Here is an 18,522-nt window from a genome sequence, read left to right on the forward strand (position 1 = left end):
GCAACATCCTTATCTTAGAGCTGATGCTGGGCTGCATGAGAGTGAGATTGGGCATTAACATTCCAAACCAGCACCTGCAGCAATGTTTCTTCATGTATTGAGGCTATAAAAACTTATTTTCACATCAGAACATTAGAAACCTTGTAATTTTGGATATACCTTGCCCATTTCTCACAAATGTCTTTACTTGCCTGTATTACAGCCTTTTGTATCACCTGACATATGAAAGCTTCCTTCAACTACTCCCAGAATTATTCTGACAAACTCCACAACATTATTTTGTTTCTTTTGAACTGCAGCCACCCTTCAGCAACACACAGTAATAAAATCTCCCCATGTCTGGATCCAATCAAAAAGTGTATCCCAGAGATCCCATTACTGCATACATAAAGAAGAGGTCTAGGTAGTGTGGCACATTCCACATCTTGAAATGTTTTGAAATGGGAGGGTGAGCATCTGCTCCTTTCAGGTGCTGCACCATGTGCAGAAGGTGTGACAATAAGTGAGAGCAGAATGGATCCTGCAAACCTACTCTATTTCATTAATTGACAACTCATTTGCTTAGCCACATTATGATTCTTAGTCAGTAATATCAAAGACAATGCAGATAATTCTCTATTACTTCTGAAGAAGCTAAGAAAGAATTTTTTTCTGGGAGATTAACAGAGCAATATCTAACAAACTACTAATTTCAAAGGTTTGAACTAATGGAAAATTCTTTTGAATATTGGAAGCTCTTTTCCATAACTCTTCAAGAAAACACATTTTGTCAATAAAAAGCCATTTGAAGTATTTTTTTTCCAGCTAAATATTGTAGAGACACCATCAAAACAGTATATAAATTTCAACTTATGCTTAAATCAACTAATTTGTAAATACAACTCCTATCAAAAGGACCAGGAACTGACTAGCAAAACTGGGACTTTTAGACCCAAAACAAATTCTGGGCAGAAACTTTATTCTTCACAACAGGAAGGGTGAAGAGCTAACAGATTACCTTTGACTGTGCAAAAGCACCACTGCCTTGTGTTTTGAAGGGAAAGGGCCATGTACCTTCAATTTGCCTTCCTCAGTAGCCCACTGTTGTGACAAGAGTAGGGGTAAAGTTTCTCAAGAGCAAATAGGGAGCCTTAAAAAAGTTTTCAAGCACTTGGATCAGTATTCTTGACTGACAAAATATTGCAAGGATCAAACTCACTTCTCCCCCATTGCCTGTCTCTCCCACTTTGCTTGCTTGGTACAAAGTGGAACACAAACAAGTCACACAGCTGTCCCAATACTGGAACTTATTTTGCTACCAACACCTTCTATATCCTCCCTAAAAATTCTGCTGCGTTGTGCTGTACAGATGAACAGTTTTACTGGCTTTTATAATTCAGAGTTCTTGAACACAGGGCATCTGGGACATTACTGCTGCATCCTACCTTCAGAAAAGGCCATTTCCTGGTGGTGCTGCAGGATGAGTATTTCAGGATGCAGCTGGTGCTGCACTTACAAAGGGACAGGCCATCCTCTGGAGGGCTCCTTCAGCTGCACCAGGAAAAACCCCACCTAATACAGTCTTTCTCCAAATAATCATCCTTATTTGCTATATCCCATACTTTCATTTCTATCCAAAATAACTTGTAAGGCTCTCAAAGTTGAATCTGCCCAATTTTGTCACCTGAGTGAAAAGCAGATTGATCGAGTGGACCGACAGACATGGGAGCTCTCGAACCCGGTGCAAAAGGTGTCTGATCATGGTGCTGGGCTTGATCTGCTCCACTGGACTCAGGTATTCTCACTTTGCTGCCAATATCTGATGTAGACCTGTGTGTTCAGAAAGAAAAAAAAATATAAATTTTTGTCATTCTGAGCTACAGATGTGATTTGTAGCCACACACACACACCTATCACCTCCAGCAGGACAAGCCAGCGAGGAGCAATCTGCCCAACTTTGCTCTGGCATGACAGAAGCCTGGAAAACAACTGCACAACAGAAGTTTGGAGAAGTCTGGAGAAGTTTGCAACCCTTCTAGCAAGCATTCTACCCTGGTTGCTCTTTTTACCAAAGAATCGTACAGGGCCTCTGCTTGCTGCTTCAAACAGATGCCTGTGAAACTCAACGCTAAAACCAGAGCTTTACCATAAATTCACCAGAGCTTTACCATAAATTCACCAGAGATTTACCATAATTCACCAGAGCTTTACCATAATTAATTCACCACCACAGTCTACAGACAGTCACAACAGTGTCCATGACATAGTATCATACAGTAGGAGGCCACTGTGGTAAATAACATTACTGCACTTGGGAAGTGCTGAGGTCTTTGGAAATGTTGCAAGTCCAGGAAAGCAGGAGAACGAAGGTGTGAATTATCTGCCTCAATCCAGCACACTATTATGAGAACTGAGGCAAAGTATGCTTTAAAGCAAACAAGAGACTGCAGTTCCTAAATTTATTAACACAGACTGGCTAACAGAACACTCATTGTTATTTCATTTTGTGTTAAAATGAAATAAAACCAACATGTTTCTAATTTCAGGAATGTATCTTTTTAAGTGCCCCTTGAGGGTTTGCCCCAGTTCTTATTATGACAGTGGGTTTTAGAGACCATGCCTAAAATAAAATAACAGATAAATACCTCCTGAGAGAGGCAACAGCCACAGGACCCGTTCTGGGAGGGACAGGAGGGGGAGGAGAACCCATTACCATCTCAGGAAGCTGAGAAAATCTATAAGCCTGTAACAGAGAAAAATACATATTTTCTGAAACACCAGTAGATCTCAGTCAAATTGAAAAACAAAACAAAATCAGAAATTAAATACTTGCTCTGTATGCCAGTCAACTGGAAGCTAATTTTTTGTGGCATCAACAATAATCGCATTTATTTGGGAATTTACAGTGCTTTGGTGATTTTTGAATGTGGAAGAAGTCTGAAAATTAGCTCTGAGACAAGATGAAGTTGAATCAAAATAAAACATATTAAACACTGTCTCTGTGAAATTTGTAACCTGCTGGCAAAGTAGATCTGTTGTGATTATGTGAGATTCAACAACTGCTCTGGATCATGGGGAAAAGACTTGAGTATTTTCACTTTCTCAAGGAAAAAAGCATTTCAAAGTTTCAGAAAGAACCCTCAGAGCAGTGCGTACTGCAGTGAAGCCTCCTGTGAGCAACCCATATTTCAACCTCTTCCTTTCAGCCTTTAAGAGATGAAAAGAAAATTTTCCCCAAAAACCCCCAAATTCTGTAACTTTCCAAAACAGCAACAAGGACCTCAAACAGTTCTGAAAAGGCAGACTGATCCAGAGGAACAACAAGCCCACCCACAAAATCACAAAATTAAGCAGCTTGCCTGCAGTAATTCTGAATTTCATTACCAATACATGTGAAGGAGGAGTAACTATGTTCATGAAACTCAGGGCACGCAAGAAATGACATGAAGGACAAAATTTTCCTCCTAAATCCTTTGCACTGCTATAGATTAGCAGCCATAATTTTTCAAATACACATAGAGGAATGATATCTCACTAGATGCTTCACTGCATCATGGGTGAGGGTTTTATTTTCCTATTGCTTTTTGTTTTATTATTTAGTTGTGCCTTTTTTTCAGTTGTGGTTTGCATGATGATGCTTCAAAGCAATGCATGGGAATAAAGATAAAATCAGAGGAATTACAAATAAAAAAATTGGGGAAGGCTAAACGCTGTTAAGACACTGGCATTTTGAAAAATAAAAAAGGGGTCCAGTGGTGGGACTTTGGTCCTCTAAACAAGAGGAATCTGGTTTACCCAGAGAAACTCCTTCACAAACAGCAGTGAAAGTTAAAAGCAAATTAAAACACATGGGATGAGTCACACTCTGTCTCCTGCCCAGAGAAAGAGCCTACAGGATTTACATGATTATTTCAGACTTACCACCTACATTTAGATTGGATTTTGGCAATATAAATCCCACACTATATATCAGAAAACGCTGTCTTTCTGTAATCATCTTGTAAAATTACACATTTAAACCATATTCCAAATGCCTTCATTCTCAAATACCTACAAAACTAGGTCAACAAAAAGGAAAGGTAACTTATTAAATTGATTTTTGATGTGTCTCCAAGGGAAAAGCAGTACAGACCCAGCATCTTTCTCTGTCCTCTCACTGCCACCCCTTTTAAAGCAGGTTAGAAACCCTCAAAGGCATGTCTTTGAAAATAATTTTTTCCTGCATGCCACCTACAAAGTCTCCTAATATTTACTTTCACCATGCTACCATGATATTTAAAGCATTTCTACATTTAAGTGGGAGGAAAAAAAAAGTCTAAAAAGACACTGCTACATTTCTTAGCCAGGGGTCAGAAATTCTGATTTTTAATGAAGGAACTGTAAGGAAAAAACAAATGTTATTTGCACCAAAGAAAACCTCAATTATATTTCTCCTGATAGTGCTGGATGTGGAATGGTCTGCAGTGCCTCTTCTGCATCTCAAAAGCTGGCAATGCCCTCACAGGCTGCCTGAACTCTCCCTTCTGGCTCCACAAGCCTTTCATCCCACATCTTGCTCTCAGCATGCATTTGTGCCAAGCATGAAATCCTTTTTATTCCCCCTGTTTTAAAGGAACAGCACATGGGATAATGTTTGGGAGTGGAAAGCGACTCCAGACACTGTTTAGCAGGGTAGGCAGAGACTCAGAGGTAGATTTGGGGTTTCTCTTGTGTGTTGTGCTTTGGAATATGGACATCAAAGGAGGTATTAGGTATTTTAAGGGATCACAGTTCACAAATATGCTGTGACTTGCACTGGAAATTTTGGGGAAAAAGATAAAATAGAAAAGCTAAACCTTTATTTTGCTGCTTACACGGGAGATGAGCAATTTTGAGTGAGTGGCAATATTTTGCTAATGGCTGGGCAGAGAGAATCCTGTTAAAGTGAAAAATCCTGTAAAAAGATTTGCTCCACCATGCTGAGGAACTGTTTGTCCAGCGGGGACAGGAGTCAGCCCTTGTTGCCCTGAGCTGCCACACATCAACCTGGTTGTGGGAAGGAACTCCAGTGAAATTTCTAGAGTTTCTCTAATGGGTTGGGGCATCAGTGTTTTCCTGCAGGCAACATATAAATGGGAAAGAAGAGTGTAAATGAAGCCAAAGTTTTACCACAGATGCCTGTTAAAGATTTTTATGAGCCCTTAGGCTCTTGGCCAATGGGCCTGATTGTAGAATTAAAGTCACTTCACCACTGTGAAACGAGTCAGAGAGGAAAACAACAAACAGAAAACATAACCCAGCTGATTTCACAGACTTGCCTAATTTTACTTTTCAAATATTTATCTTTTTTAAATGATCTCTTGGTTTTTAGAAAACAAAAAATCCAACCGGACAAAAACAAACAAACCAAAAGCCAAAAAAAGAACAAAAGACAAAAATCTTAAGGAAAACATTCTGCATGGGTTCCAAACTCTATTTTATGAAAAATGAGAGAGTCTGTAACACAAAGGCTATAAATCAGGCAGAAGCAATCCCACCTGAGACCCAGGACAGACTGCACAGGTAGCAGAGAGCAGACCCCATGCCTCCCTTTCAGTAAGAAATGCCAGTGAAGGAGTCTGCTGTGGCTAGAACACTGACAATTTAAAAAGCAAACCAATAAATAATTTTTAAAAGTAGGAAGTGCAGTTTAGCAGCCATTGGGCCAAGGGCAATAAATCCTCTGGAGGATAAAGTCCAGCCACCAGCAGACACCATTGTCTCCTACAAACCACGAGAGCCCAAGGTAACACCTGTCAGGATGTAGAAAAGTAAATCACAGACTGGTTTGGAAGGCACCTTAAAGATTATCTAGGCCCAAGCCCCTTGCAACAGACAGGGACTCCTTCCACTAGACCAGATTGTTCAAAGCCCCATCCTGCCTGGCCATGGATGGGCCATACACAAATTTTTGGGCAGCCTACTCCAGTGCCTCACCACCCTTACAGTACAGAATTCCTTGCCCATATCAAATCTAACCCTACCCTCTCTCAGTTCAAAGGCATTCCCACTTTACTTGCCCTTGTAAAAAGCCCCTCTCCAGCTCTCTTGCTGTTCCTTTAGGTACTGGAAGGTGCTCTAAACTTTCCCTGGAGCTGTCTCTTCTCCAGGCTGAACAAACCCAAGCCTGTGTTCACAGGCCAGCACAAAATAACTAATGTCCAAAGCAGAAACTTTGCAGTTAGTTTTAAGGCTATATTTCCCTAGTTCAAATATTTAAATATTTTTACCACCTTGCACTTACAGATTGGTCCTGGGTGAAAGTATTCTATGTTGCCTTCTAATTACAGAAATATCCATCTCCTTACATCTCACCATAGGAATTAAAAGGCCAGTGTCCTTGTGAACTCATGGAATGATTTAACTTATTTGTTTATTAAATTGCAGTCCAGGAATAATGCAAATTTATTGATTTGGTTTTGCCTTTATAGCTGTCCTGTTTCATATTGAGCAGCTGTTATTGAAAGTGGCTGAATTTTGGTAAAATACTCCCACTTTACCCCTGTTAAATGAAGGGGAGCTCTGAGGACAGGGACCAGTCACCAGTCACTCAGGCTGTAAGTGCTGGTCATCAGTGCCTCTTTGTGGTGCTGGCTCTCACCTTGGGACCCAGAGCTCTGTGACACTCACTCCTCTTTCCAGAGCACTAAAGAGGAGAGATGGAAACTGGTCCAGCCTTGTGTGGGAGGTTTTCTTCTCTGTTCTTAGATCTCACTTGACTCAGCTGAGCACATTTCCAAAGCAAATTTCCAAACAAGATCAACCAAGCTGGCGGTTGGGCTGGTGTCACACGTTCAACCCTTTAACTCCATCCTCCAGTCATAGCACACCAGCTGGGTGCCAAGGACTTAGCAAGTGTTACCCATGTTTTGGAAGCTCCAGAACAACAGGGAGAGTTTGTATTCCACTGGCTTTCCTCTGCCAGGAGAAGGCATGAGCCCTGTGTGGAGGAATCCTCTTTTCACAGGTCACTCAACAGGCAGGTTGGCAAACAGGCATTCCCTCACAAGAGCTACAGATAATTTCAGTATTAATGGCAGCATGTACAGAAAAACCCAACCAAACAAATAAAAAACATGCAGAAGGCCTCAAAAGGGAGAAGAAAATGGAAAAGGAAAAAAAAAAATGTGTGCACACTCTGGAGAGATACACAAATGATTGATGGTGGGACTATCCAAGAAATTGATTACAAAAAAATAAAGATCCACAATTTGGAGGACACCAAAAGCAACACAGAACTAAAGAGTGGCTCTGGACCCCTCTGCACTTGCTCCATCTAAGCAGACAAAATGCCCTTGAGATTTCAAAGATGAAATTTTCATTTTCAAAATGCTCAGTGTTTTGAATTGTAACAGCATTGTTGATGTTGACTTCTAATTGCCACTCAGAACTGAATTTTAAGAAAGGGAAAAAATGACTAATTCTTGGTTTACAGAGGTAACAAACATCCCAGTGCACAGGTACCTCTCATCCCCAAAGCTGGGGATATTTTCAATTCCAACCCTCCATGCCCATGAGAACAAACCAGGAAATGGGGTGGTTGAAGCACAGTGCATATTCATGAAACTGATATGCAGAAAACTATGAATTACCAGCCCTTATCCAAAGCCCAGCAGTCTGTGCCTATCCTCCTCTCTGGCAATCAACTATCTTCAGGGAATTTAGCTATTTAACTCTGTCTTCAGAATGCCAGAAAGATAAGCAAAAGGTCCCAAACATGCAGATGATTTAGGAAAGTAATAAGTCTTAGAAAGACAACAGTTAATCATTCACCATGAGAAGAGTGGCTATTATATTTTTTAAAAACCTCTCACCATATAGTATTTTTAATTTCATTTTAGAAGGATTCTTTGAAGTGTCAAGGTAATTTGACTCCCTATTAGCTGTCTCTTAAGCTTTTAATTGAATTCTAACCATAAAAAATGATTATATGCTGTACGAATTTCATCGGACCAATTTCAAAGTGCCAGAAATAACCTTAGCATGATTTAAATAGCACAAACCTGAACCTTTGCAGGCAATGCCACTGGCTTTCAGCTGTGTTCAGGATAGTTCAGAAGCAGCATCCCTAAATGTATTTTTTATTGTCAAGGAAGTCATGGTAAGGGTGATTTTGAAGGGAGGACATTTTTCTGCATTATCTCTTATTCTAGCCAGAGTTCAGGACTCAATTTGAAATATATTCTTTAAAAAAATATTCTGACCAAAAAAAGGCCTTAAAATGAACAATTTATCACATTGATATTGTTAGATGGGCTATTTCTTATTTGAAAGCAATCACCTCTGGTTTAGATTTGTATCTGACACAAAAGAAAATATATTGTTGAGTTTCACATTACCATATGTGGGAATTCAGGGGCAGTTTCTCACGTGAGGGTGTGCACAGTGCTAGTGTCACTGCTGTCTAGACCCCTACAAAATTCCATTAACAATTTCCACCCTTGGGTTTAAGTTCCGAATTCATGTATTACTTCTGCAAGGTGAGGACGTGTTAGCTGCTGCTTGAGGGTAGAAAATTAAGGATAAAGTCAGTTATAAGGTCAACTAAGAGACCTGTGGAATTAAATCTTCTCTAGATTTCTTCTCTAGAGACCCAAGCCAATAGCTGTAAGTGCAAGATTACTAATTACAGCCCACATTTCATGTTGCTCTTCAGTGCTGAACCTTTCCAGTGATGCAGAAGAGTTGGTATTCCCTACCCAGATGTCACCACAATTAATCCATAAAACCACATTGCTTCCTAATATCCATTACCTGAGCAGAAGGAGATGTGCAAACAAGTTTGGAGTGAGTTGTATAGCACTTCACTCTAATAACTAAAAATGGAGTCATATTTCTCTCTCTACAGGGCTTTTTAAGGATAAACTGTTTGATTAAGAAATTATACCTAAAATATTTTTAGTTTTAACTTAATAACTATGTATCTGTGGTTCATAATGTGGACTTTTTTATCTAATTACATAATACTACATAAACCCATGAAGAAGAAGATGAAGAAGAAGGACTAGCTTCTAAAGGTCTATCTAGTCTTAAGGACTAGCCTTAAAACATCTATCTTGTTTTACATACATTTCTACATTCTAAAACTCTCAGTTTTCTACTATGTGATATTACACACTTCTATTCAAACAATACACTTATAACCTTAGCGCTATCATTTAATTTTGGAAGCTTTCTCTACAGCTTCAGGTGAAACACAGTGTTCTCTTGGGGATCAGTGCCTATCAGCACAGAAAGTCTAAAATTCTCAGCAGCCAGGGTTCCAACAGTTTGGGATCTGCTGAACAGCCTATTTTAAATCTTCAACCTATTCTGCAGCCTATTCTTTTAAATCTTAGTACAACTTAGACAAGACAACTTTGCTGCTGAAATAGATACCGAGTCTTTCATGGTGTGTGTGTGTTGCCCAACTGCAAAGGTTGGTGTCTAGGCAAGCACACATGTAGATGTATATACACACGTCACCCTACACATACTTATTTTCTGGTTTTAAGCACCTAAATGGGACTACTTAAAAAAAAAAAATGTGGCTCAGAACAGAAGCATCCTTCTGACATTACAGTGTGGCAAAGAGAAGCTCCACTTACGGGCCTTGGCAAGCTGTACTGGTACATTTCCGGCCTGTAGGTGGGCACCCACTGCACGCCCGCCCGTGGCCGGCTCATGGTGCCAGGGGCACTGGTCACCACCTCGGAGTAGGGCAGGTGTGGGGCCGAGCCATAGGCGTCCTGCCGGGGCTGGCCCCCGTGGCCAGCAGAGGCCAGGCTGAAGGCCTCCTCCAGCAGCATGTGCATCTGCTGCCGCACCTCGTCGATGGACGGCTGCGAGCTCAGTGTCGACGTCTCCGAGTGGCCCTTGGCCTGACGGGCCCTGCCGTAATTCCGCGGCTCGTTGACGCGGTCAATGTTGGTTTCTTCTATAATTTCAGGCTCGGTCTGGTGGGGGGGGAATAAAAGTGGATGTCACAGGCCTTACTTATGCTTTGATAGCATTTACAAATAGCATTTGTGCCACTTCGACATGCGCAAACACGGACGTAACGCACACGGACGTAACGCACACGGACGTAACGCACACGGACATTAACACACGCAGTAATGCACACAGGTGTAATGCACACAGGCATAACGCACACAGACATTAACACACGGACGTAACGCACAGGGACGTAACGCACACAGTAACAGACAGACATAATGCACACAGACATAACACAGGCATAACGCACACAGGCATAACACACACAGACATTAACACACACAGACATTAACACATGGACATAACGCACACCGGCGTAATGCACACAGTAACACACAGACGTAACGCACACAGACATAACACAGGCTAACCTAACCCTAACCCTAACCACTAACATACAGGCGTAACGCACACAGACATTAACACACACAGACGTAACGCACACGGACGTAACACACATGGACATAACACACACAGTAACACACAGATGTAACGCACACAGACATAACACAGACGTAACACACACAGACGTAACACACATGGACGTAACGCACACAGTAACACACAGATGTAACGCACACAGACATAACACAGACGTAACGCACACACAATCAGGAATTGTAACCATGTAGACACATGGGAAATGGAAAAATAGAAATTTCCACAGACACAGGAGGGTTTGATGTGCAGCCTTAGGAGAAGCTTGGGTTGATGTAAAAATAAAATGCACAGACATTAAGCAGAAAAATTATAAACATATGTTTCTGTAGTTGTAAGTAAAAACATGCCTTAAGTAAGTAAAAAATGGTATTGATAAGATGGTGAAGGCTTTATAATGCAGGGGTGTAATTGTATAGAGTAAGCTAAGAGTTTAGATGTTCTAATAGAAGCATATGTGTGTATGTGTAATAGTAGCCCATTGGATAAAAGTATCTACATTGCAGTAGAAGTAAAGGTGATAGGTTAGAAAAGCAAAATAAACCCTATGGCAACTGTCCATTGGATTAAAAAGTTATATATTGTCTTGTAACAAAGAACCTGTAACTACTTTGTTCTATGGCCAACTGCTTGCTCTCTTAAATCTCACAGCCTCTGATACTGATGTTTATCTGAGCAATAAATACTTTTTAGCCCAACCGTGGTACCATCCCTTTACTTAAAGCAGCAATAATAATATAGACCCACAACAAATACTGGAAAGAAATCATACGATGCAGGGGAGTATAAAAGCCCTTTATTTTCTACATTCTTTGCTGGGAAAAGTAGCAGGGACACTCTGTAGCAGATTAAACTGTCAATGGCTCTGCTTAAAAACAATTATAATTAATGTCAGAATTCTTGTCTTAGTTGTGGTATCAATGGCAGTGCAACTGTGTCAGGAAGAGTACGGTTCCCCAGATAGTGCCATTACTGTGAAGGACCCCTTACAAGGGACAGATTATTACAGCTAGAGACACTGAAATTCCTTTGTTCAGGCTCTCACATTAAGATTTCAGAAGAGCTAAAGTTTAGGAGTTTTTCTGAACTTCCACAATGACACCACAAATTCAGCCCTGCCCTTGCAGAGAACACCGTGGGGGTCTTACCCAGCCCCCAAACAGGAGTCACAGGTATTTATGCAAAGTTAACCTGGGTACAGGGAATGAAGCACATTCTCCCACGAGCAAACAGTGCTTGGGCAGCTTAGCTTGAAGTGCTACTCCTAGGGTGATTCCTTCTGTACAGATAAGTACAAACAGAAATTACCTCCCTGCTTTTTTTTCTGGCTGTAACTCCGTGACAGAAAGCAATCACCACATTGCAAGAAGTTGAAAGTGGAATACCATACTTCATCTGTATTCTGTAGATCAATTTTACAGCCCAGAGTTTTAAAAATATATGTTTTTAACCAGCAACTATAATTATATAATATATAAATATATAATAATTAATATATAATTATAACTTATAATTATTTAAATACCTGTAAAATTCATTGACTGCGAAGGATAACTGGGATGAGCAATAGGACCTGTGCCTCCTTCTATATATAGCATGTGCTTAGAAACTGTGCTAGCGTTTAAAATAGCCCTAAATAAAAGAATACAACAGGATGTTCTTGTTAAAAATTCCAGCACTATCCTGATCATTTCAGTGTTCTGTAGCTCCTAGTGTGGCATATCTTTTTTATATCTGTAATAGTGATTTTCTACACCTGAACAGATAAGTGACTGTGCCCCCAAGATTTTGTAAGCTGTAGGACAATCATAAAATATATTTATTCCTTTTCAGAGGGAAATACCAAACTGGTGTTCTTTTTCTGTTATCAGCCACTCATAAAAGAGTTACACTGGTAATGAAAACTGATAACAAATATAAGTAAAATACTAATTTGCTTTCTCTGTTTTAAGCATAGCTATGTTTTGTATCAAAGGAAAGTATGGCAGTAAAAAAGAAAGAAAAATTAGGATAAAAATTAAACATTTGCACATTAGAATTTAACCATAATTTACATAGTCATGGTTACACAGTATATTATCTAAATTCAAAACCACAAACTCGAATTCAGGCTTCCCAAGTGGTACACACATCAGATTGGGCGAAGGGGAATGCAAGTGCACCAAATTATCTTAAATGGAAAAACTTCATAGGAAATCTTCAACTAAAAACTCTTCCTTAATTTCATTCCTTCATTTTGATTCTATTGGTGTTTGTGTTGCTACAATAAATAAAAATCAGACACATTTTAGAAAGCTGACTATAAAATGCAATGGTAGTTTGTGTAAGTGCAGCCAGAGAGCCTCTGAAATCATAATATCCTGACTGGATGATTAACAGCCATGGTTCTTCTATTTGCTCATGCCTGCAAAAATGTGAGTGGAATCCCACACAGACCTATTAGTACCCAATGCTGAAATAAATCAGGTTTTTTACTACAACTCACTGCTGAAGCCATTAGACCCCCACAGAATGTTTAAAATATATCACATGTATACAAGATTCATATTAGCAGCCAACATTAAGGCAGCTTTGAATCATCAATATAAAAGCTGACATGTAGATTTTGGAGAAAAACAATAATAATTTCTTTTCCTCATATTTTAAAATCTATTTCAATTCATCCTATCACTTTCTGAGTGTTATTTGTTATTTTGTTTGTTATCCTTTCAACTGAAACACATAGCTATCCTAAATAGAGGCCACCATTACACAAAATCATACACACGTACTGTATAAGAGAAGGGACTAGAGGTACATGAAGAAAGCAAACAAAACCCTGCAGTGAGAGACAGACTTTCTGTACCTCTTGAATAATTCTGCTGCTGCAACATTATCAGTAAAATTCTTTATGTGAACATTAATCTATAACCTTTGGGATGCATTGCATTAATTTAGCTATATCAACTAAATACTGCCCATGAGTTCTTTTGTATACTGATCTCTTAGACGTATAATAAGGTAATTTTCTTCCTTTGATAGCAAAAACAGCCTAAATATTTTCTGCTATGGTATAAATCTCATTAGGGCAGTCTAGAGGTTCTAGAATCTTTTGTTACGGCATTTACTCTACACAGAGTTGTTAATGAACTTGTTGAAAATAATAAACACATTAATAAAGTTTTCTGAGTCTAATTCCTAATTGAAGGTGATGATAGTAAAACCTGTTGGGATTCTTTAAAATGGAAAGCTAGATACTGTTCAATAATAATTCATTTATAAAAGACACTATGAAGGCAAGTAATATACTGAGAACATCAAACAGCAGAACGTATACTCCAAAATAATATTAAAAGCTACATATTCCATAAGGACAAATGTAAAACATTGTATCTTTATCCTCATATCCTGAGCAGGTTTTAGCTCTGAGAAACAGAACCATGATTCAGAGAAATATCACAAAAATTAATTATACATGAATTAAGTATTTTTAGAAAAGTATGAATGAAGTATTTTAGAAAACCATTTAGAAATTTGTTATTGAAAGGAAACCTTGTGGTTGTGCCAATGAATGGTGAATTCTTAAGCAGTTTTCTTAAAGAATCTGGGAGATCTCAATCTCTTTTCCTTAAAAAGAAAAGCATTATTGTTGTTGGGAAGAAAATCCTCAACACATAACCTGGGTGTACTGGTAAAGTTCAAATTCCCTCCACAAATTTTTATGCTGTAAAAAAGTCTCCTGACTTTTTCAGGCAATACCAACTATTTGATTCATAAATTGAATTTTTTGGCACTGCTTATAAAATGCAGATGTCACTATTCTTTGGCAGGACCTGCTGCTAAATAACATGCTGGGAGGAAGAGTTTAGCAGCACTCTGAGAAGGCTGGAACATTTAATATGACAAATCGGGTGTCGAAAATGGGTGCCAGGTGTTGCTGTATGAAACAGAAAGGGCACACAAGTCAGCACTCAAAGCAGCCCTTTCTCACCCATTTTCAGAGGGCAGATTTCCAGAGGTGTTTAGCTGGTGAGATCCATGAATTCCATGGATGCAGCCATCAGTGGGTATCCTGGGAGATGAAGCCTGTCAGACACAGCTCTGAGGAGCCTCAAACAGGAGAGGGGGACCAGCGCACGCTGCAGGCTCAGGCTTGGCAGCTAAATTTCAATATCCTGTCCCATTTCCCAGCAGCATTTCTGTGCTTTCAGATGGGAAATGCATTCAGAGCTGGAAGAGGTGCACTGCAGTGAATCTGCAGTGCATCGGGCTGAGGGATTTTATGTAACTTATGAGTGAAGCACTGTGCCAGGGACAGGTTGCCCAACTGCAGCACCAAAGGTAAAGGCAATTTTTTCTGTGATGTGCACACATCTCATAGCTTACAATTACTCTGAGGACACTTCAGAATCTGCATAAACTCATTAATCTACTTCCAAGGTTTTTAATAAATTTTCTTTAAAATATAGTTTATATATAGCATACACAATATATTGAAATATATTTTTAAAATCTGCTGCCGTGCCTGCTCCCAGAATGTTTTCAACACTGATTTCCAGGAAAATATCCCCTGTAAAAAACTAGCTTTTATTAGCATTGTATTGGCATCCTAATTCCTCAGAAAGCAATGTACCAGTCAGCCCACTCACACAGCTCCATATGACTCCTGCAGTCTGATGGGAAGTGTCCAAATGCAGGGAATCATTTCAGAAATCTGACAACTGCAACCTGCCCTGAAGAATTTTGTAAAAGGTTTAAACTTTCCTGAACACATCCCCCCAACTTTGGTACTTTCTTTCTCCTTGCTAAAATCCCATTCCTGGCAGAGAGAGGGTTTGACAATGAAACACCCCCTCACAAAAAATGTTTTTCACCTAAAATGTTTAGAGGATGGGCAACCACAGGTGAACTTCCTAGTTTTCCAGAATGGTTTAGACCCTCTCTAGGACTGATCTTCAGGGCTGGCTGAGCAACAGTAGTTTGGACATGTGACAATGAATTGAAAAACTCAACATTACCCTAGAGTAGGGGATATTTTTAATCCTCCTTCTGGGTTCACACAGCATCAACTTGCACCCAGTGTTTGTTCAGATTGCACAAGACAACTCCTCTGCCTTGTGCTGGCTGCATGAGCTCCTTGGACCATAAAGCAGCATCACCTCTAGCTGGGTTTGACTTTTACCTACACAAAACTCTCCCAGTTCTGATGGGAGCAAGAGAACAATCCCTGTCCCTAGGGGATTTCCACAAAACACTGCCATTGGGACTTAGATGAAAATCCCAGAAGATGGCTGTTCATTCTTCTGAACCAAGAGAGCAGCTCCACACTGCTCTTCAGAACAAACAGAGGATTTTAAATGCAATGAAGAAAGCTCACTGTCAAGTAGCCACACACTTAGAAGAACTATCTAAATTCAAGATTTAATACTTTGGCAAATAACGGGGTTTGAGCAAAGGTTTTGTTTGCATTTCAGACTGTAAAAAGATGTAGAGTGATAAAGTACACAAAAGAGTCTGAGCTTTCTTCAGGTTGCTGAGTGCACATAAACTCCTGTAACACTAAATATCTCATGGCAATGTGTCTTGTGGCTTATCACTTGTTGCCTGGAGCAAGTCAAGGCTTTGCTGAGCAGATTTCTCTGCCTATACCCAATAAACTTACATCATATCCACTGTTCCGGATGCCACGCCTCGGCCTTTCTCGAGTCACCAGCAGATCCATCTCCGTTTCCCCTGGGCTGGGACTGTTCAGGGACTGCCTGCTTCTGTACACCGAGTTCTTCAGGGGCTGCCTAGAAAACACCAAACAAGAAAATGGTAAAATGAAAAAAGAAAAAATAACAACAGACAGTGATTGTCAATACTCACCTGTATTCTAAAATTATGACACCCATAAAAATACCACTTTGTTACAGGATATTCTTTCTATATACATGAAGTGCTAGAAATCAGTAACCTTTTTAAGAGATGATTAATTGCTTTTTACAGTTTAAGGAAAATAAAAGTTATGTAAAAGACATGGACATTGTATGTGGGAGCTTGTCAGATGAAATATGTCCCAAGAAGATATCAGGACCCTTTTAACTTCAGCTGATATGATTCAAACTCATTAAAAAAAAATTAAAAAATAACAGGCTCTCCCACACACACAGATGGGGAGCAGAGATTTTGGTTGCTGATCCTGAGCACTGAGAGAGAAGCAGGAAAAAGCTCCACTGAAACAAACCCCCAGCACAGGGAACGGGAAGAGACACAGCAGTGGGAGGAAACTGTTGCAAGATGCTGGTTTTAAATAGCCAGTTTGGTAACTGGCCACAGCTTTCTCAGAGAGCTGTCCCTCCTGACATTCAGCTGCTTCACTGGGACAAAATGCTGCTCATCTCTGGGCACTGAGCTTCCACTGCTGGGGGCTCCAAGCCAAGGGGAAGCAAATGCAGTAGAAAGGCAGAATAAAACTAAATATCCAAAATACCCAGTAATCTCTCCAACAAAACCATTTCTGCCCTTGTTGCTGGTTATACAAAAACAAATGCAGCATCTCCCTGTGAAATACAGAGCATATCTGTACGTGTCTGCAGGAGGGTTTGCGAAATGGTGGTACAGGAACTTTATGCTTCATCAAACTGCATCTTTTAAGAAGGCTACTTCTACACCAGCCGAGTTTGTGAGTTGTTCTCATGCTGTGTCTGGCCATTACTCATTTTGCTGCACACTCCAGAGGAGCACTGCTCCTGAAGTAGATCAGTAACACATGAAATAACGGCATGCCAGCTTCATTTATTAACACAGTAATTACACTGCTAGAGCCTGTTACAAAGTTATCTTTGCCTAGCCATGCTATTTTTCTGCCTTGTGCAATTACTCCATTCAGAATATTAAAATTAGATCAGGTCATCTAACATGTTTCTGTGCTGCTTATTTCGCACAGAGGACCTGCCAATGCTCATAGTGAAGTAAGACAAGTTGCACTATTATGTCTGAAGTCAGACTTTCAAGTCACTCCGTGGTTTAACATCTCAAGAACCATCAATGAAATGAACAGACAAGACAGTCCAAATTAATTCACTGATAAATAATTCTTCAGTTATTCCAGATCTTGTTAACAACACTTTTTGCCTTGACAGATTAGAGCAGCAGAAACTGGTTTGCAGAAATCCAGAAAGTAGGACATTTACATGATCAGACAGGATAAAAGGTAGGACAAAAAAACCCAATTTCACGCTTCTGATTAAATAAATTACTCAGGCGTGTACTTAGTTCTAAGACAACTTTCAAAACTTCTGTGTGACCCTTGATCACAAATCACCATGCTCGTGTTTCAAAGTCCCAAATGCACTGCCAAAGCAGAAGGCAAGCAGAGCTTTTGGAATAAGTTTCCCCTAGAAAAACAATATTGAGGAAATTCTTTCTTCCTATATAGTCTTTCCCTGACTATACTGTTGGTATTAACAGAAAACAGGGTTATGCACAGGGTAATCAGATCTGACAATCTCCATCTTCTTACATCAAAGGTCTCCAAAATTTCATATGTTTTACAATAGGTCCATAAATACTTAGTTGAGGCAATTGTGATATATTTTGTAAGGGATTCTGTAAAACGTGCAGATTCTTGACCTGATTGCAAACTATTAAAGAAAATCCGAGAATAGTGCATTTCATCAGTAGGCTCTTAAAAATTACCTTGAGATTGCCAATTACCTCATTTAAGAGAGTTTTACTAATGAGAAAGGAGGTATGAACAGGAACAACTGGCATTCAAATGGGTTAGGAAGTGCCTTCTGGGAACACAGCTGGAATGTTTTAAAACATGAGGATTATGGTCCTGATGACTGAAAGGTACCTAGAGCACAAAGCTCTGTTCTGGAAAAAAAATCAAATCATTTAGCAGAATGCTTTGTAAATCACTTTTTAATACAATTTAAAATTAATTCAAAATATAAAGGTAATCTTAAGCAATCAACTGTGTCTCTATTTTCTGATATGTTTTGGAAGTGCTGTAACAATGTGACTTAAGTTAGAGGAAAATATATGAAACAGAAAAGAGTAGAATAGACCTTTTCCCTAGAAACTTTGAAATCTTTACCTTAGTTTTTAGTGATATCATTTTAAAAATTGCAATTTTTTCAAGTT

At 39.5% G+C, this 18,522-nt stretch overlaps 1 protein-coding gene across 1 annotated transcript in view; it reads right to left on the reverse strand.

Moving 5' to 3' along the window:
* Window positions 1-18,522, reverse strand: part of KIAA1549L (KIAA1549 like) — a 136,245-nt gene that overhangs the window by 13,241 nt on the left and 104,482 nt on the right. The window contains 4 exon segments of the mRNA XM_036383582.2: window positions 1,664-1,809; window positions 2,625-2,722; window positions 9,585-9,932; window positions 16,055-16,184. Of these exon segments, the coding sequence (XP_036239475.2) occupies window positions 1,664-1,809; window positions 2,625-2,722; window positions 9,585-9,932; window positions 16,055-16,184 (722 nt within the window).

The sequence above is a fragment of the Molothrus ater genome, chromosome 6, assembly GCF_012460135.2.
Source record: "Molothrus ater isolate BHLD 08-10-18 breed brown headed cowbird chromosome 6, BPBGC_Mater_1.1, whole genome shotgun sequence".
Taxonomy (NCBI): Eukaryota; Metazoa; Chordata; class Aves; order Passeriformes; family Icteridae; genus Molothrus; species Molothrus ater.